The following is a 20,578-nucleotide window of genomic DNA, read 5'->3' on the forward strand; positions in this document are numbered from 1 at the left end:
ACCTCCTTGTCCTAAAGCTGGCTTTGCAAGCCCTGCTTGCTACCACTTGGGTATGGCAAGAAACCCCAGAAAGGTGATTTCTGCCACAACTATTAATATGTTTAATTCCTATAGGGAGAGCATGTATTTCTGACACCAAAAAAAACCAAACAAGTTTTAAATTGTTTAAGGGTTCTCATGCAGCACTGCCACAGTGGAACTTTTCAGACATAGCCTTTCTGAATCCAATGTTCTGAAGCCTATGTGGTTTATTAAACTGGGAATGAGAACTATGCCCGCATGCTCTCCACCACTGCTGCTTTCCTCACCTCTTCCCTTCATGTGCCAGCTTCAGCACCTTGGTTCTGGTCTGCTGAAGTTACAGATCTCCATGACATCTGAAATAATGCACTGTGTCTTAAAGTTGGTTTACAAACCAAGATCTTAAACCACAGTTGTAAAAGCCTAGTTAGTAACTTGATATTAAGCCGCAATTTTGGACATAATGAGAAGCTGTAGTTTAAAGAGGCCAGGGTCAATGTTCTGAAGCCAGCACAAAGGGGGAAGGCAAGGCGAAAGAAAGGGCAAAGAGGGACTGTGTGTACCTGATACTAATTCTATAGCTAATAAATGATGGTTTGTAAGGCCAGGAATGTTGCACACAAACTGGGTCATAGTCTCAGGGTTACTTACGGAGTCTTCTGAGCAACTAATCACATGCTGCATTTGCTGGTTATACTGGCAGCAAAAGATAGGCTTGTTATGGGATGTGCCTGAATCTTGGTTCTGATTCTCCCTGAAAAAGATAACAACACAAGATGTTGAAGAGGAGAAGCACACACTGGGGCTGTGTTCAGATGATTACCCGAAGGTTCATAAACCATGATTTATGAAGCTGTGCATGAGTGCCATGGATAGGTGACCCTACCCTCTTCCTCTTGTGCGCCATCTTTGGTGCGAAGCTCCTGATGCGCATTAAACTAGAGTCTCCTGCTACATCCAAACTCGGGACACTCTGCCTTAATGCCAGTTAACATTTCACTTTCCTGGTTTGCATACTAACACTCATCCAGAGCTCCCTGGTTCAGATGCAACAGAAAACTCTGGCATCATGCAAACAAGGATTTGCAGCAGGAGGAGACACAGGTGGAGGAAGAGGAGTGTGGGGGGAGTGCACCGCCCCCAGCAGCGCAATCCTGGTAGGGTGCCATCGTGGCTGCCCCCCCGCTCCTGCTGGGCGCCACGCCCCTGAAGCTGGCATGCCCCGCCCCAGGACACGTGCCACACCCCTGAGGGCGGTGCACCACACCCCAGGACGTGCACCAGTCACGCCCCTGCCTGCCTTCCGCCCCCTCCCCCCCTGGTGCCGGAGCATGAAGCTCCGCCACTGGGAGGAGAGAAGGAGCAAAGGAGGGCACTCTTTCATGGCTTCACAAACCAGTCACCTGAAAATGGCCTGTACATGTTTTAATCTCAATATATTTTACAGGGCAGGCACTTACGGTTCTTTTAATGTCATGTCTTTTAATGTCATCTAGGAAAATATCTGACCCTGCCTATATCTAAATCCAAGAGAGAGAGAGATGTAGGGCCATAATCAGGACTTATTTGCTTGTGTTGTTTTGACTATTTCGAGTGTCAAAACAAGAATCACAGGCGGGGTGTGTGTGTGTGAGTGCTCTAGAGCAGAGTTTCCCCAAACTTGGGTATCCAGCTGTTTTTGGACTACAACCTCCATCATCCCTAGCTAGCAGGACAGGGGTGGTGGGAATTGTAGTCCAAAAACAGATGGAGACCCAAGTTTAGGAAACCCTGCTCTATAGTAAATTTTGATTTAAATAATGGTGTTCAAGTTAGTGCTTGCATAACATACGTGTTTTTTATGTCTCTTCTACATGGAGCAATGTATTGGTCACCACCCATTTGATTTTATGTAGTAACATTCAAACACACTCCCCATAGAAGAAACTATGCATATGCATAGATTGTGCTTGACTCAATGTCCACAGCAGATTGGTACTGTATATTATTTGCCTACTTATATTGGAATTGTAGGAGCCCAAAAGTTTCAGCTGCAACATAAAGGGCTCGCAAGTCGGGTGAAAGGTAGCAGGCTTCCATCTCCCCTCTGATTTGGCTGGCTTTGGGCATGACTGTGAGAAGGCAGGAGTGGTCTTCAGTATCCCAGACCTTTGAGAAGAAATACACGAGTTCAGAAAAGCTGTCACCCATATCACAAATCTATTGCCCTGATAGCACAAAAACTGTCCCATGGCAAATGATTGAAAAAATAAATTGATCAGCCCAGTTATTTCCTGAGATTGTCACAATATATAAATATATCTCCCCTGATTCTTTCCCAGGTATTAAGACATTAAGATTTTGAGTTCCATGAGGCAGAACTTTCAGAAAAGTGAAATCTTACAAGTGAAAACAGTGATTTGCCATTCTTCGTGACTGATAAGGCCTATTAGCACTTAGTGGTTGTTCAATAGCACATGCGGATAAAATTGTGTGAGACAGAAATGGATTCACCGAACACCTAAGGAAGCTTCCAGTTGTTACTTCCTTTCTAGCAAATGGAGCAGCAATCATACTGCAATACTGGTAGTGCGAACTGTACCTCAAGGAAGAGGTAGCTGCTTGTGCAGAGGTTTAATTCTATGGCTACCATTATCTCCATCCACCCTTCCTTCTGCTTTTTAGCACCGATTACTGACTCTGACACTACTAAACATTCTGTGCCAGTTTTGAGTGTTAGGTAGACCGTATGTTGCAAAATCCTACAGACAGAGAGAAAACCCCAAACCCACATTTGCAAATATTTCACAGTGTGTCTGATTGCCCAAGTTGTGACACCTCTCTTCCCCAGCCCCCCAGGACATTATAGTGACTTCTTGCTTGGGATGAATAGGTCATATGACACCATGGCTATTGCATATGATACCACACTGAAGAAACCTTTGCAGGGATGTGCAGGTTTTGTTCTGTGTTTTATGCAAGCAGAGGAGGCACGAAAGTACAGTGGCAGAGCACACAGAGATCTGTACTTAGACACAATTATTATAGGCAAACCACAGAATCCAGGCTATGTGGTCATATGGCGACTTTCTGTCTTCTAAAATCCCATTTGTGGAATGCTCTCCCTAGGGAGGCTCGCCTGGTGCCATCATTACATATCTTCAGGTGCCAGGCAAAAATGTTTTTCTTCAACCAGACATTTGACTGATTAATATTCTATGGCTTTTTTATGTGTTTGAGGGTTGGGGTTATTGGTTTGTTTTTGTTTTATTATGTTTTATTATTATTATGTTTATTATTCTCACTTTGCATTTTTCTGTTGTGAACTGCCCTAGAGTCTTTGGATGAAGGGTGGCATACAAACAGTAATAGTAGTAATAAACCAAGCAGTTTGTTGCCAATCAAAACCCTTACCTTGATGGTGCTGTCCAGAGAAACTGAGAAAATCTTTGTACTGTCATGAGCAATGCATAGGAAACCAATTGGGGAAGTATGTCCTCGCAGTACTGCAATTGGCCACCTAGTGTAGTGACAAACATATTTCTGGTTAACTTAGGAATAATTTGCTCAGCAATCAAGCATCAGACAGCCTATGGATTTTAATAATAATAATAATAATAATAATAATAAGATAAAGTACTTCCATTCACAGTAAGGTTGAAATGCAATTGTGAATACACCTCCCTGCACAGCCACCAATCCATTTAAAAGCCTGATATGAGTGCATTGAAAACTGCATTTCTGTCTGCCACGTAGCTCATGAATAGCCTGAGAGAGCCTCAGAAGTGCTTTTGGGTGTCATGGGTGAAATCCATCTAATAACACTTTGTCACAAGGAAGGTTAATTGTCATTGAATCAACCACCTGTTACCTCCACTTTTTATTCTTTTTAATTTCAATTGTAAGCTCCTCAGGGCAGGGCCCTGTTCTGATGCACTCTGTGTAGAAGCAACATGCACACTATACTGTATAAACAACAGCATCACCATCCAAAAGACTTACCATATTGGTCTGAATATAGGCTGCACTTTCTTCCCCCACCAATGTGGCTTGTATAAAGCCCTATGATCAGGCTAAGGCAGAGAAGCAGTGATCTCATTTTACAGGTAAGGTCTATATTTGGAGGTGGCTTATATTCACACCAACAAAGTATTTTCAGTTTTACATCTGTTTAGAGCTGAAGCATAAGAGCCTGCAGTTGCAAACACATGCACATATATACATTAAGGTTTGGAACTATTCTTTAAAGATTTGCTCTTCTGCGAAGAATGTTTGCATTGAAACAACAATGATAGCTTTTAAAAAATACCTCAAAGCCATCAGCTAGCAAATAGATAGAAAAAGGCAAGTTTTAACCTATTTTAGCTTTTTTACCCAGGGACATAAGGGTTCCATAGACGGATAGTCCGGTCCAAACCACCAGTCACAAGAATATTGCTTTCTTTGCAGAAGTCAAAGGTCTTGACTCCTTTGTGCACCTTAAAAACAGATTCATCACATTGAAAGCGCCTTGCTGGAGAAGCAGTAGCTGGTAGGGCGAATTTGTTATGGCTGACAGTGCTGGAACCCATCAGAGTTTTCAAGCGATGCTTCACATTTTTGGTTCTGCTAACGTAACCTGTGACAAGAAAACAGAATAGTTGCATGGGAAGGGAAGGAAGACAAACTGAAAGCCCTCGAGGTAGAGAGAGAATTGATTCCATTCCTAGGAAAGGGCTGTAAGTTCAGGTGGTAGAGCATATGCTTTCCATGCAAAGTTCCAGGTCGCCAGGGAGGAGAAATTCAATTCAGCGTGCATTTAAAGACAAATCTATCAAATTCACATTTCCCAAAACAATATGCAAGCCGAAACACAGCTAACCTTCAAAATTCGCATTGATCCAATGCAGTTCTGCAAACAAAGAATGTTTACAGAAAATGCATATATTAGGGAACTTGCTTGCAAAAATGTGCACATTAGTCAAAACTTCATGTGCAAATGTGGTTATTAGGAGAAATTCACACTAAAATGCTGATGAATGTTCATGAAAAACAATTAGGATGGAAAACTGCAAATTGCTGCAAAATGTGGACAATTGATTTTAAGATTGGGAGACTGAGAAACACGGAGAAATGAAACGGACTGATTCTTCCATCTCTACTCCCAAGTTGAATTCTGGGTGCTTCCAGGTAGGGCTGGGAAACGCTCTTGACCTGAAACCATAGAGATCCACTGCCAGTCACTGTTGACAATACTGAGCTAGATGGACCATGTGTCTGATTTGGTATAAGGGTCTCTTTGTGCTCCTATGAACAAAATTTCTGCACATTTGTTGTGGGGGAGGAATAACATAGTGGAATAAGGACTACAGCCAAGAGTACCTGGGTTCAAATCATTGTTCAACCATTTAAGCCATGTGACTCTGGTTGAGTCTTTAGGTCGGTCACAATCTTTCTTGCTATACACAGAAAGTGTTTTTGTTTTTGTTTTTTTTTTATTAAGGGTTTTCTTGGTTTACAAAGATGTGTGCAATGTCTCTCTTAGCATTTTTACAAATCAGTTTCATTTGTTGAAACATTGGTGAGGAGAGGGGAAGGAAAGTAGATGGGGGAGGGGGTGGCAATGTTTCTATTTTGCTTAATAAGTGAGGGGGGGGGTTGTCAATGCCCACCTGCATCACAAAGAACTCATAACCCACTTACTCTCAGCAACCAGAAGAAAGTGCTTTTGAAAAGACAAAATAGAGTGTGAGCAGAAGAAAGCACATCTCTTGCCCTGACCTCCTTGGAGGATAGGTTGGATTACAATGAGATCAACTAAAATAAACTATCCTCTTTTTAAAAAGTGAAGGAGAAATGACTGCTATCTTTTATTTAACCTTACTTCAACTTCAAATGCTGGCATGTTTATTCTGCTAATGTCCACTTACCTATAACCAGTGCAGTGCAATCATCATTTGAACTAGAAATGATGGATTCCATAGAAGGGATATATTTGATCTGCAATAGCAAATGTGCAAAGGAAAATCCTATGAAATTCAGAGTGTCCCGAGGATATCCCAGGCAAATACCATGGAGCAACAAAGGCGAATCTGGGGAAAGCAAGGAGAAGCACAACCTTCCCAAAAGCAGGTGAGGTAAGATGCGCTGTGCAGAAATGATCTTACAAATAATATGGCAGGATTGTGAAATAAGAATACTCTTCAAAGCAGATGCAAACAACTGCACCCACCTGCTCATGGGAAATAATTATCTGAATCCCTCACAGTTAACAGAAAGATAGTAGTTGAACATGTAGAAGACAGCACAAATGTCTGAAGTTCTCTTACCTTTGTCACCCAGTCATTATGAACCTTCCAGCGAATGAAGGTGATATTTTCTTGCTCATAAATAGCATTGGCAGAAATCGTTGGGATTTCTTTCACGGGTGGATATTTTGTCCAATTCCTATCAACACACACACACACACACACACACACACACACACACACACACACACACACATGTTAGGATGGAAGAATGAAACCCAGACAATATCAGATTCACCACCAAACATACTATTTTGAATTAGCAATCTAGGAAATTATTCTCGCAAAGTTTGTCTTGATGCAATAATGCCCCAATAGATTTTTTTGTTTTTGTTTTAAAGGAGCTTTAAGAAAGTGTGTCAACAAACGTGCAAATAACACTCACTCTCCCTTCCTGCAGAATGGGCTACCGCTGGTGGGAATTCTTCTGTCCACAATTTTGGTGGCAGAATTGGAAGCTCCACACAAGAGGAGTGAACTTGACATCATTCTGTGGGCAGAGACTGGGGAAGCTTTTTTGAGGACTCCACATCATCCAAACCCTTCCAGTGCTGATTGCAGCCATGTTGTGGAAGGTCACATACACACCATATATTGAAAACACATTCAATGGGCACCTAAAGCACATGCCCCCCCTCCTCCAAATAATCCTGGGAAGAATAGTTCCCGAAGCTACAATTCCTATACCCTTAAGAAACTACAGTTCCCATGGTTCTTTAGGTTAAGTCATTTGCTTTAAATGTATTGTGTGGATAGATAGGACCACTTTATTTTTTTAAAGGACTACAGGGAAACCATTTCTGAAGCAAGGCATGGTGCATCTACCTCAATATTGTCCACACAGACTGGTAGAGGCTCTCCAGCATTTTAGACTACAGTCTTTCCCAGTCTTTCCCATCTCTGTAGATGCCAGAGATGATGAAAGATTGCCTGGGAATAGGGTAACGCTTTGTGTTAGAATCCACATAGGCCTGGTCAAACTGTCACGTACCTCAGTGTTTCTGCCACAGAACTGATCAACAGGATATTAACACAGCCCTGTGTTGAACAAAATGCCACCATATTAGTACCCAGATTTAAAATCAGCATTATTATTATCACTACAACATACGTCTAAGGTGATTTTTAACTATTAGTTAAAGAACAGGAGAAGGAGGGTAGTCTATATCCTGCAGTGAATGCCCAACAGCAAAAAAAATATCTCTGCTTATATTTAAACCTATATTCTGTGTCTTTCACTTTTACAAGTTGTGGATATCTTTCTTAGAAACAAACTGCAAAACTCAGAAAGTTCTAGCTGTGCCATTTTCTCAGTTTATATCTGAATTAAAACATACCAAACCTTATCAACATACCTGCTCATCACCATATGATATCACACATTCTCCTTCTCCCCGAACACTTTAAACAGGAAGAAAAAGCATTATACAGTCTGTCTGTAATTTGTTCAAATAAAGCTTCTACCCTGATCATAGCTAATACATAGCTCCTTGGAGAACAGGAAAAATACAAATGCAATGAAAAAATACATGTGCACAAAAGCCAAGGTGGGTCTATTCCCCCACTCTGAGGTCTAACTTCTATAAATGCTGGCAGGGCAGAGCTGAAGCCTAAAGAGCTTCCATGAATGCAATTTTAAACAAGGCATCTCCATGGTGGAATCTACACACATATTTTAAAAATGCTGTGAAAATGCTTTAAAAATATTTTTTGGAAAAATATATTGAATTTTCCATACCTCACTATCGTCATCTAGTGTCACCTTTGTATATTGCACTTTACAACACACTTTAAAAATTTGCAGCTGTATAGAAGAGTCCCAAGAAGCATAAAAGAGGGGGGAAATTGGGACAGGCATAAGAAAGGACATGCTGTCCCTGGTAAACAGACTGCAGTTGGATTGTATGTTTTTCCATTGCTATTAGAACAGAGTAAGAACTGCAGATAATCAGATGGTGTTAATTCTTTATTTCTGCTCCTAAACAGGTTTTAGTCTCATCTGAGCTCAATATAATACGTATAGGAAATGATAGAAATAAAAAATAACTATATATCTTCTTTCTTCTATATTCACGGGAAAGGTATATAAATGGGGGGGGGTGTCATTTGGTTATGACTGTTGAGTCCAAACTATACCTATAATCCAAACACAGAGGCATTGTTTCAAGCGACACAATTTGGCAATACGGTTCCAAGTTGGAGAGCTCATAGAGTCGTATCTCTCTGTTACTGTAAAACACAATGTTAATTCAACACTTTTAAAGCCCAGTACAGTAAATGTTGCTTTTTAATGCCAGTTGATGTTAATAAACTACAATTTTCCCTCCACCTTTGACTTAAAAATAACTTGTTTTAGTTTTTGCATTAGACAAAACTCAATAGATTCATTTTGCATTTTTATGGTGTATTCAGATTAGGCATTGATTAAACAACAACAATTTGTTTTCTTTACTTGACATCAGCTGAATTATAGATGTCTAAATGGCAAGGAATGTGCATGAGAAAAGATTCCTGATTAGCTACAGAACTCCAAGAGACTCCAACACCATTTCTCTCCTGAAACTCCTGAAACTCCAAAATGTCAGCACTAACAGCACAGGTATGCTCCTGTAGTGAATTAACACTGAAATACCCACAGGCCACTTATTCAGAAGCAGACTCACAGAGACTCGGGTGGAAACTACACACATGTTTAAAATGTTGTGAAAATCTTTCTTAATCATTTTGAAAAATGCATTCAATTTGCTATAGCTCACCATCTCCATCTAGTGTCACAATTGTATATTGCATGTTACAACATAATTCAAAACGTTTTCTTCACAGCTGTATAGCTGAGTCCTGTGGCTTGTACCTGGAACAGCACCTTATAGTTTACTGCCTATTTACTCCAAGCAAACTATAAATACTCAGCAAGAACCATAATGAAACAAGAAAATATCAACACAAACAAGGTGTGTTGCCTACCATTTTCTCTTCCTTGTTTGCTGTTCACATTTTATATAAATATGTTCGTATTTGATATAAATATGAACAAATTTGTAACATGTGTGAAATTTCTGTGACACTTTTCAAATGGTAGTAGCATATCCATCATACTTAGAAACCCAGAAATTGACTACCTACCAGGTTCCAATAATTAGCTTGTTGTAATGGGCCATTAAAATAGAGTCGAAAACCCACTTTAGCCTCCTGTTTTGTAGTTTGTTTTCATTTTCATCCTAGACTCCAAAAGAGAACATTGTCAAAAGTCTGATCTAAACTGACACTGACACTGACACTGACACTGACACTGACACACACACACACACCAACCGTAGTTAAGCCGCTGGGGTAGGTTCGCACAGAATACAAAGTCATGGTTTAATGAATCATAGTTTACTAAAAACCATGTGTCAGCCACTGGAGCAGGGGCCTGGGGATGTGCCACCACCTTCTCAATTAGCAGCAGATGTGCATCATTCAGCTGCCGAGTCTGATAAGCTGTGGGGCAGAATCCAGCGGGAAAAATGGCCAGGCGCTCCCCAAAATACAGCCAAATTAACAGACTACAGTGCTTTAACATGCCTCTTCTTCCCCCTGACTCAATCACACTGTGGTTTAGCATTATATTTGAACCAGGTCTGAGGCTGTTCTAATGGAAGCAGCAGCAATAAGAAAGCCCTGCATGTAACAACCTATGAATAAACTGGTGATTTGTTGGTGTGGTGGTAACCATCAACCACATTAAAAGCAGTTGCAGCTTACAATGAGCACCTAAAAATGTTACTCGAACAAGGAACTCTCAAACCAAGGCACAGGAAATCTCCAAGTAAAGAACAAAATAGTTCAAAATCTTATGGGGAGTAATTGCTACTTTTAATAGACTGTCTAGCAAGAGTGGTGCATGCTCTAGTTATCTCCCACTTGGACTACTGCAATGCGCTCTACGTGGGGCTACCCTTGAAGGTGACTTGGAAACTGCAACTAATCCAGAATGCGGCAGCTAGACTGGTGACTGGGAGCGGCTGCCAAGACCACATAACACCGGTCTTGAAAGATCTACATTGGCTCCCAGTACGTTTCCGAGCACAATTCAAAGTGTTGGTGCTGACCTTTAAAGCCCTAAATGGCCTCGGTCCAGTATACCTGAAGGAGCGTCGCCACCTCCATCATTCTGCCCGGACACTGAGGTCCAGCACCGAGGGCCTTCTGGCGGTTCCCTCGTTGCGAGATGCCAAGTTGCAGGGAACTAGGCAGAGGGCCTTCTCGGTGGTGGCACCTGCCCTGTGGAACGCCCTCCCAACAGATGTCAAAGAGGAAAACAACTACCAGACTTTTAGAAGACATCTGAAGGCAGCCCTGTTCAGGGAGGCTTTTAATGTTTAATAAATTATTGTGTTTTATTTTTCTGTTGGAAGCCACCCAGAGTGGCTGGGGAAGCCCAGCCAGATGGGCGGGGTATAAATAATAAATTATTATTATACTGTAGAGTAAAATATCCGCTCACCTGGGAGTCTGGCTGGGAGGCCATTCCCGCATGGCGCAGCAGTAGTGGGTTCAAGGAGGCTGTCATCTTCCAGGTATGGGGAGGGGATGGCTGACACTGCCCACCTCCAGCTGCATTGGGTAAGGGCAGGCAGTGGCCACTCACACAATCACAGGCTAGGGCTTGGGACTGTGAGCAGCCCACCCCCAGCCTACTTAAGGGGGCAGCCGGGTGTCGGCTGCCCTCTTGGCCAATTGAATTTTTAAATGCATTGATTTATTTAGCTAAACAGAGATGGCCCGTTCATTCCATATGTGCACAATCTATTCACTTATGGAAATACACACAAAATGTTTCACACTGTGGAGTTCCTCATTAATGTCCCTGGGTTGTTTTTTTTAAATTGCTTTCTGACTTGCTTGATAATTTCTTGTTCTCTGTTTCCTGTTTTATACGCATCTCTCTCCCCACCCCCCGGTTTCCTTACTTTCCCCTCTTTTCCGTCTTATTATTAAGTCTTTTTTTGTGCTGTGGAAAAAATAAATACATAAAGGAGAATTCCTTGGTTGCCAGGGTCCAGGTTTGGGGCAAGTATTTGTTGACAGAACAGAACCCCAGTTGAAGTTTAAAATCACAAAACATGCAGCAAAGTAAAGTGTGAAAATATAGGCTGTTATTATTTTGTGAGTTCTAGAACTTCCCCTAGTATAGAAAAAGACCACGTAAATTATAAATGGTTTACTTACAAACTCTCCAAAGGTCAGATTCATGTACTTTTCTATACAGCATTCAGAAAAAGTTGCACAGGCAGTAAAACTTGGCTTGGTTACAGTAGTGAAAGTTCCTAAATTATTGCTATAGGAACTCAAGAGCCATGTTAGAGCCATGGTTGCTCCAGCTTAGTCTCTTCACACGCTGTGCTTCTCAGGTAGAGTAAGGGGGAACAAAGGCTTGATTACCTAGCCCCTCCCAAGGTGAGCTAAGTCTGACATGACAACTTAGTCAAAGGTCTTAACCCCTTCATGCATTAATTACATTTAAGCATGATGGTTATATGAGGCTGGTTATCCCACCATTTTCAGAATGATGGCAGCACGTTTTGTTAGCAACAGGCATGAACCCTTCTGCATGTCAGCCTCTGTGCATGCATGTGTTTGACTCCATCCTTTGGCAGAATGTTAAGAACATAAGTGGTATGCTCCCAAACATTTGTGGATTTACCAGTTCAGGGTCCGCTAAACTACTTCTCTTATTTCATAGAGTTCAACCCTTTGGGTCCTTAAACCAGCCTTTCTCAACCCAGGTGTTGTTGGACTACAATTCCCATCACCCCAAACTAGCAGGACCAGCCGCTCAGGAATGATGGGAGCTGTAGTCCAACAACATCTGAGGACCAAAGGTTGAGAAAGGCTGCCTTAGACGATACCCATAGACCCACATAACTCATATCTTCCTTTAATCTGTCTGGTTCGGTGTAGAGACAGGCATATATACATTTGTCAGAGTTAATTTCATCACAGTTATACTTGGCTGACATCATTTTGAGAAATACAGTGAATGTGTTGGGAGAGAATGATAATGATTGTTAGGAGAGTAGAAAAGCAATCTCCTTTTCATTTTAGCCTCAGTAGGAAGATCTTACACCTATTATCAGTAAATATCACAGTCTTTAAATAATACCTCACTTCTTAAACTCACAAGAATCAGAGAGGTTTTCTTCAGTTTTAAGCTTGCGCTCCAAATGGAAACCAGTCCATCTTGGCCAACACATAAGATGTGACCATCCACTGTTGAGGAGACGTAAAGGAGTGGCTCTCTGTGAGGTGTTTCTGTCACTCTGGGTGGATGGAGAAGTGATGACATTTGCCTTAGGTGGTGCTCTTCCAGCTAAACAAAGCAGAATTCAAGTTTGGGTTAAGGCCACACACAAACTGAGGCAAAGGAACATGCATGGGTTGTGAGCTACTTTCCTTAGTATGCTCATTGTACAATATGCAGTGTATTTTGTTCTGTGGTTGTCTTAATACACTCATTTCTTTTGTACAACATGGGTATCTGTAAAATATGGATGTTGGTCTCCTTACTCCCACACTGGTTAATTAATTTAAAGTGAACAAACAGTGCAAAGAGATGCGTACCGTGTTTCTCCTAAAATAAGCCATACCCCGAAAATAAGCCATGGTGGTAGGCAGTTTAACCTTGTAGGTTAAACTGTACCATACTTAATTAAAAAAATAAGATATTCCCTGAAAACAAGCCACCATGTGTTTTTTTTGAGGAAAAATAAATATAAGATGGTGTCTTATTTTTGGAGAAACACAGTAAATACCTCACACCCTCATGCTACAGGTCAAATCTGAGTCCTCTTTCTTTGTTGCTTAAGAGCAGCTGTGTGAGAGCAAGACACCAGGACATCTGATTACACACCTCCTGTGTTGCATCTAGTTTGGCTCTTACTGACATTAATTAGTGCTGTTCTCTCACATGGAGGCTTGCTTTAATCTAGCAATAAAAGCTCCTGCAAAGTATATTTTGTTGATCAAAATCATTGATAACATTGCTTAAGAAACTGAGGCAATAAGACATTGTAGTGCATTAAATGATGAAATAGATCAGAGGAAAAGATAGAACTGTGTAAATGTGTATCCATTCATGTCAGTGGAAGCTTGGCCACTGTTTTCCATGGGAAGTGCATTGCACTCCCAGATTGGTAGGGACTTAATAGATGATCTGAATAAACAAGGCATTCTGGATAACATCCCCACCCCCACCCCCAAAAAACTAGTTTGCCTACAAGAGCTACAGGGCCCAGGGCAAACTACAGTTCCCATGATTCTTTGGGGAAAGGTTTTTAATGTATGGTGTTGTGGGTGTGAGTATCGGTTTTATAGGTCAAAGCTAGCACTTTGAATTGTGCTTGGAAACAAATAGGCAGCCAGTGTAGTATCATCACTGGTCATAATAAGCATGTTTAACTCAGAAGAAAATGTCCTGGTTCTCAAGACAACTTTCGTTTCCAGATGGTAGCCTTGGAGCAAGGCATTTTAATTAACTTGCTGCCTACCTAGCCACATTACCTGATTAACTGCATTGTTTGCAAACCCATTCATAAACATTTAACGATTCCCTGAAACTTACCCCAGTGAATTCAGTGGAAGTTGCTACTGAATAGGCATGGGTAGGATTGCACTATATCTAAGTCTGGATACAACTTGGAGTGCCTTTTACACTGGGCTCCTTTAAAACTCTTTGCACCTGGTAACAGAACATAGTGGGCTCATTTGTCACTCCTTTATCTCCTCCCATTATATTTCACTTCTCTGATGCTTTACTGTCAAATTCATTATTTCATATGTACATGCAGCCACATATGAACCAATATTAAGAACATATATTGACAGAAAATGCAATTAATTGTACACTGGTAAAGAAATTACTCTTTAATACAGTAAACACACTTGCAAGCTTCCTTAATCATTAGTGCAAACCTTTCTTTAAAAATTATTCCTCCCCACAACAGATAGTTTATAGAAAACAATTACCACTTTGGTATCAGAAGATGTTGTTTGCTCACTTTTTAAAGCTTTAGATAAGATCCACACAGATTTTGAACTGAAACAGAATCATCACTGCCTGACTGGAAACTAAACAAAATAAGTCAGCTATAAATCTTTCTCACTGTTTAACAGTTTGTGGTCCAATGCCTTTGCTTGAAAATGTTATGTTGCTATGTGCAAATAAGCGGGAACAAAATCGGACTTATTTCTCATGAGTAACTGTATATGCAAAGCACTCACTTTCTGGATGCAATCCCACCTGCTGTAGCACTGACTTTGCCTCTTTTGGAAAACAATGCAAAATTTATTTATGGGCACACCAGTCTGTTTCGCCAGGAAACTATGATCCGAAAGGACTATTTGGTAATGCTGAAGTTGTTATGGTGACGCAATGCAGCAACATCAAAACAAGGAACTGCTAATGCTAGTAACAGTTTCAGGCTTCCTTGACGATACAGGGTGTGAATAAGTTCAAGCATACTCCTATACTGACTTCAGTAATTTCCATGCCCACCAAATGCTTTGAAGATTGTGGGCATAGATCAGAGGTTTTCAACCTTTTTGAGTCCATGGCTTATCCAACGACATTCTTTCTCTGTCACCCCTATGAGGCTCAGGAACCCAGTTATGCCACCCCTTGCCTGCAGAGCTGGCAGCCTCTCACCCTTTTTTGAACACCCTCCCTTGTGAGTGTCCCCTCAGCCTCTTCTCCTCTCCCCTCTCATCGGGAGTCTTCTGGGCAGCTGCTGCTGTCCCTGGTCTCTGAGCTGACACGCCCCCATGCCCTGCCCCAAAGAGAGGTATCTCCCAGAGGCACCATTCGCCTGCAGAGCTTATAGCCAGGATTGCTGCAATACACAGCTGTGAAAGCCTTCAGGAGGCAGAGACACGCGAAGGCATCAGAGGAGGGAGGGAAGGAAAGAGGGACAGAGGCCAGTGTTGCCCATAGCACCCCTGACAATCATTCAAGGCACCCCAGGGTGCCACCGCATGCTGGTTGAAAACCACTGGCATAGATCACAGTGCAGGGGCCATGGATATAAGGCTTGAGGAAATGGACAAGGTGCTTGGAAGGGTCAGGGATCTGACCACTTGCACTCTGGACCCTTGCCACTCTTGGCTGATAAAAACTAACAGGGGTGGGTGATGACAGCTGGCTGGGCCAGGGAGGTGATTAATGCCTCCTTGAGAGAGGGAGTGGTCCCTGCCTGCTTGTTGGAGGCAGTGGTAAAACTACTCCTCAATAAACCCTCCCTGGACTTGGAAAATCTAAGCCAGGGGTGTCAAACTCAAATTCATCGGGGGCCGCATCAGCAGTTTGGTCACCCTCAAAGGGCCGGTTGTATCTGTAGGACTATGTGTCCACTCTTTATTATCATAAATTATTGTCACTGCATTCAATTATTACTGTTTTTTGTAATAATGTAAGTAATAACTAACATAGTCAGAATAATGGCAAGTAGATATTCAAATGTACAATTATTGTACAATTTATTGAAAAATGATTTTTGGTAACTGCACTGGGTGGTGGAGGCTCGCTAGGGTTTCATGCAGGAGCTTTGCAGAGCTACTGGTACCTGGAGATGCTGGGGTCCTTCTGCATGCAGGACAGATGTTCTGCCAGTGAGCCACCACCCTTCACCAAAGGGACTGGCTGAGGTGACTCACTGGAGCTGTTCTCCTGGTTCCAGGGTTTAAGGGCCAGAAGTATAAAGCAGCATCCTATGTTTCTGAGGAGAGGGAGAGGGAGGGGAGGGAGAGAGGAAGGAAGGAAGGAAAGAGGGGAGAGAAAGAAGAGTAGGAAAGAAGGAAGGGAATAAAGAAGGAAAGAAAAAGAAAGAGGGAGAGAAGACAGAGATAAAGAAGGAAGGAAGGAGAGGGAAAGAAAGAATAAGAACCAGAGAGAGAAAGAAAGAAAGAAAGGGAAGGGGGGGGTTGCCGCCTTGATTCAGCGCCAAAAAAGAGCGCGAAGGGACCCAGGGGCAAAAAGCATTTCCCGTGCAGCGTGAGGCAGCGGGTGTCCGTTTTAGGAGACGTGCGTAAAGCCTCAGAGTTGCACGTTCGTGAGGCTGAGCCACTGCTGAGCTCACGTTCATGAGGCTGAGCCGTGGCAGGAGGAGGAGGAGGCGGCGGCAAGAGGAGGAGGAGGAGGAGGAGGCGGCGGCTTGCCGGGTCGGTGTCCGTCAGCGCCGTACGGAGAGTCCCAAGCCTCTGGGACGCAGCAGTGCTGTGTAGCACTTTGAATCCTCCTCCTCCTCCACGCGGCGCTGCTGGGTACTTTGTCTGTGCTTCAGCAGCAGCAGCAGCAGCAGCAGCAGCCGTTTCCAGGCGTCGAGCCGTGGCAGCAGGAGGAGGATTCAAACTGCTATAGAGCACTGCTGCGTCGCAGAGGCTCGGGACTCTCCGTGCGGCGCTGCTGGGCGCTGACCCGGCAAGCTGCCTCCTCCTTCTCCTGCTGTGGCTCGGGGTGCTCCACGCAGCGCTGCTCCGGCCGCCTTTCTACCCCCCCAGGCCCCAGCTGTTTGTCGGTGCTTTGTCAGCGCGGCGCTTCAGCAGCAAGGTCCCGCTGCTGGGTCCCGCTGGCTGGGGCGCTCGGCGGGCCACATGACGAGGTCTGGCGGACCGGATTTGGCCCCCGGGCCTTGTGTTTGACACCCGTGATCTAAGCAATTACCAGCCAGTTGCCGATCTCTCTTTCTTGGGCAAGGTTCTCAAGCATGTGGTTGCAGGCCACATCCAGGCGCTTTGGGAGGAAAGTGATTTTTTTTCTACGTCCATTTCCATTGGGGTTTAGGCCCAATTTTGGCACAGAAACTGTTTTGGCCATCCTATATGTGGACCTCTGTCAGGAGAGAGACAGGGGAAATGTGTCCCTGTTAATTCCCTCAACCCGTCTGTGGTTTTTGATACCACTGACCATGGTATCCTTCTGGAGTGGCTGTCCGTGTTAGGAGTGGGTGGCAGTGCTTTGCAGTGGTTCTGGTCCTACTTGTATGGTCATTTCCAGGTGTTTGGAGAGTACTGTTCAGCTCCATGGAGCCTTCAATGTGGGGTTTCTCAGGGTCCAATTTTATCTCCCATGTTGTTTAATAGCTACATGAAACTGCTGAGTGGGGTCATCCAGAGGTTTGGACTTGAAAGAAGCCTTCTATTTAGATAATAGAATTGGTTGTGGTATGCACTTACTTGCAATGTTTGTAGTGACTTGCAATGTTTGTAGTCCCCAAAGGGTGGCAGCCACTGATCTGCACTCTTGTCTCCCAGTTCCATGCCTCCTTCCCTACACATTACACCTTTGAAACACATTGTCCCACTCAAAGAATACTGGGCACTGTAATTTGTTAAGGGTTGCTGGGAATTATAACTCTGTGAGAGGTAAAATACAGGGCCCAGAATTCTTTAGGGAGGGAAATGTGCTTTGAATGTGCTTTAAGGGTATAGTGGGCGTACAGTTGTACATTCACAGTGGAGTTGGTATGATATTGTAATGAAGAACATGGCATATGAGGCAGAAATTCGTGACACAAATTTCAGCTTGGTTGTATGCCTGTTGTGTGACCTTTAGCAAACTACTGAGGCTTAGACTCCAATCTGCAATAGATATTTATATTGGCATATTTTAGAGAATGTTGTAAAGATTACTGAGGCAATATTTGTGACATGCTTTCAGTATTTATGAAAAGGGCTATTTGAATACTAACTGTGTGGGAGGGTCTTCCCAGAGCACTGGGCTAAAGCTGCCTCTGTTCTGAAGCTCCTACAAAAGCTAGCAAATTCTTCCATAAAACATGGTGGTTTGACTAACAACAATTGAAATGTCAATTTTCAGAGACACAAAGACACAGGCAATTTTCCACTTACACAACCGTCTTGCTAATTAACAAATCTCAACATTGTTGCTGATACGGTACGACAGACCATAAGAAGTGGAAGCGCTTATTCACAGTCTCAGCATGGCTTTCCAAAGGAATTGTAAGTGATGCACTAGCCCTGTGCTGACCTCCTGCATTTAACTCTAAGCACAAGAGACAGGAATGGCAAAATGTGTGTAATAAATTAAAGAGCAAAGATGATACAGCTTGAAAATGATGCATCTCTTTATCAAGCTTGGCTAGAATTCCTAATCAGCAATAAACAGCATCTGACGGGGAAGAAACTTGGAACAGATGCATTTATGACAAGGAAATAGCTGTATACCACCTAAGCAAGGAAGGGAATGGATTAATGTGTTACACTAATTCATACTGATAGTTTTACATTATGCACTAAAAATTAACTGAGCAAAATAAAGAAGTATATGTCATAAAGAGAAATTAAAAAGTCCACAAAAGGAAATCAAAAGTGTGTGATAAGCTGCTGACAGATACTCTTCACCATTTATTCAGTTAAACGCCATCTGAAAAGGGCACTGGAATCTAGATTAAAGGTCAAATTGAATGAGGTAAGAAAGATTCCCTTGCCCACCAAATGAGGGAGAAATATATCCATCAGCAATTTCTTCCAGCTGTCTTGCCTTTGAGTTGCTGCTGTTCTATTCAATATTCATTTTTAGAAGAAAAATCTATTAGCACAGTGCATCTCCTCTGCTATTTCTTAGATATGATTGCATAGACATGTATAGGATTCCATCTATGTATACAGTATTAAGACTGCAATCCTATGCATACTTACCTGGGAGTAAACCCAACTGAACACAGTGAGACTTTTTTTTCTTTCAGAGTAAACATGCTCATGATTGTGCTGTAAATCTTCATAATTCTACCAAACACTTACTCCCAAGATTTGTTTCTAAATCCCCCCTCAGATGCCCCCTTGAGGTCATGCATGTATGTACAAACAACCCCTCCCAAAACAAAACTCCAGGTGAATTTAAGTCCACATTCCTAAATGTACTTATTGCTTGCTCAGTCCTATAAATGTTTATTTGGAAATCATTCCTCCAAGTTCAGTGGAGCTTAATCACAAATAAGCATGAATAGGATTACAAGCCTTGTTTGGCAAGAAATGCCATTGAAATCAATGAGGCTTAGACTGTGTTCACACTCCAATGTGCTGTGCTGGGTTTTTATTCATGATGTTCATACGGCGACAGCATTGTTCAAGGTGCATATCTATTATTTAACTCTGAGGAAGGGGGGAAGCTGGTTGCAATTCCTTCTCATAAATCATGTTACCTGAATGTACCTTATGTACCCACTTATGTACCTTATGTGCCTACCTGAACCTTATTATCTTCCCCAGAGGCCAATTGTTGCTGCCAAATGAAGTGAGCTGAGTAACCACCAGAGACAGGATCTTTTTAGTAGTGGCATCTTGGTTATGTCACACTGTTCCCAGAGAAGTTTGCCTGAACTCATCTTTGCCCTCTTTTAAGCTGCAGGTGGATCTTGTTTACTCAGTGCTTTTAAACAACTTGTGTCTCATTATGGCACGGCCCTCTTAATTTTGAACTTGGGTTTTAACTGTGTTTTTAGTTTGTAATGGTTTTTACAGCACTCATTTTTATTGTATTGTAATTGTTTTGTTTTGCAAGCTGTCCCCCAGGGAACTTATGTTTTGGATAGCCTTGGTGACTAAGGAGGATTAGTGGCTTGGTGCAATCTGGGACCCCTGGAATGTTGCACCACTCGGAGTTTGGGGGGGCAAGAAACAATATAATTGAGGCAATGAACTATGTACGGATACTGACATGAATTTGTAGGACATCTTGGTAGTGCATTGTAGAGTTCTGTTCTGTTTTTATTGTTGTTAAAAGTTGAATTCAGCCCTGAGTGCTCCCTGGAAGGACAGATCGTGAAGCTGAGGCTCCAATACTTTGGCCACCTCATGAGAAGAGAAGAATCCTTGGAAAAGACCCTGATGTTGGGAAAGATTGAGGGCACTAGGAGAAGGGGACGACAGAGGACAAGATGGTTGGACAGTGTTCTCGAAGCTACGAACATGAGTTTGACCAAACTACGGGAGGCAGTGGAAGACAGGAGTGCCTGGCGTGCTATGGTCCATGGGGTCACGAAGAGTCGGACACGACTAAACGACTAAACAACAACAACAACAACAAAAGTTGAATTAAAAACTTTTTTTAAAAATAAATAAAAAAGATTCAGGAGACACAAAGGTACTTTGCACAACACATAGTCAACTTATGGAATTCACTCACACAGAATGTGTTAAATTATTTCCGTCCTGCCTTTACTCCAAGAAGCTGGAGGCAGGGCACGTGGCTCTTTCTCTTTTATCTTCACAGCAACCCCGGAAGGTAGACTAGCCTG

General features: G+C 42.6%; 1 protein-coding gene across 5 annotated transcripts in view; it reads right to left on the reverse strand.

The window, feature by feature from the left end:
- LOC118083518 (WD repeat-containing protein 49-like) overlaps window positions 1-14,710 on the reverse strand; it is a 27,793-nt gene extending 13,083 nt beyond the window's left edge. Inside the window, exons 1-12 of one of the 5 annotated variants that reach the window (XM_060278587.1) lie at window positions 14,550-14,707; window positions 12,451-12,639; window positions 9,411-9,505; window positions 8,424-8,516; window positions 7,643-7,688; window positions 7,279-7,325; window positions 6,309-6,426; window positions 5,910-5,979; window positions 4,375-4,618; window positions 3,415-3,520; window positions 2,018-2,169; window positions 673-775 (exon numbers count right to left, since the gene is read on the reverse strand). In XM_060278587.1, coding sequence (XP_060134570.1) covers window positions 673-775; window positions 2,018-2,169; window positions 3,415-3,520; window positions 4,375-4,618; window positions 5,910-5,979; window positions 6,309-6,426; window positions 7,279-7,325; window positions 7,643-7,688; window positions 8,424-8,516; window positions 9,411-9,505; window positions 12,451-12,615 — 1,239 coding nt within the window. In that variant the 5' untranslated portion in view covers window positions 12,616-12,639; window positions 14,550-14,707. Of the gene's footprint in view, window positions 1-672; window positions 776-2,017; window positions 2,170-3,414; window positions 3,521-4,374; window positions 4,619-5,909; window positions 5,980-6,308; window positions 6,427-7,278; window positions 7,326-7,642; window positions 7,689-8,423; window positions 8,517-9,410; window positions 9,506-12,450; window positions 12,640-13,890; window positions 13,994-14,326; window positions 14,426-14,549 lie in introns of those variants that run through there. The other 4 variants (XM_060278588.1, XM_035112017.2, XM_060278589.1 and 1 more) reach the window with 4 other exon arrangements.
- Window positions 14,711-20,578: the final 5,868 nt, after the last annotated feature.

Source organism: Zootoca vivipara, chromosome 9 (assembly GCF_963506605.1).
Source record: "Zootoca vivipara chromosome 9, rZooViv1.1, whole genome shotgun sequence".
Classification (NCBI taxonomy): Eukaryota; Metazoa; Chordata; class Lepidosauria; order Squamata; family Lacertidae; genus Zootoca; species Zootoca vivipara.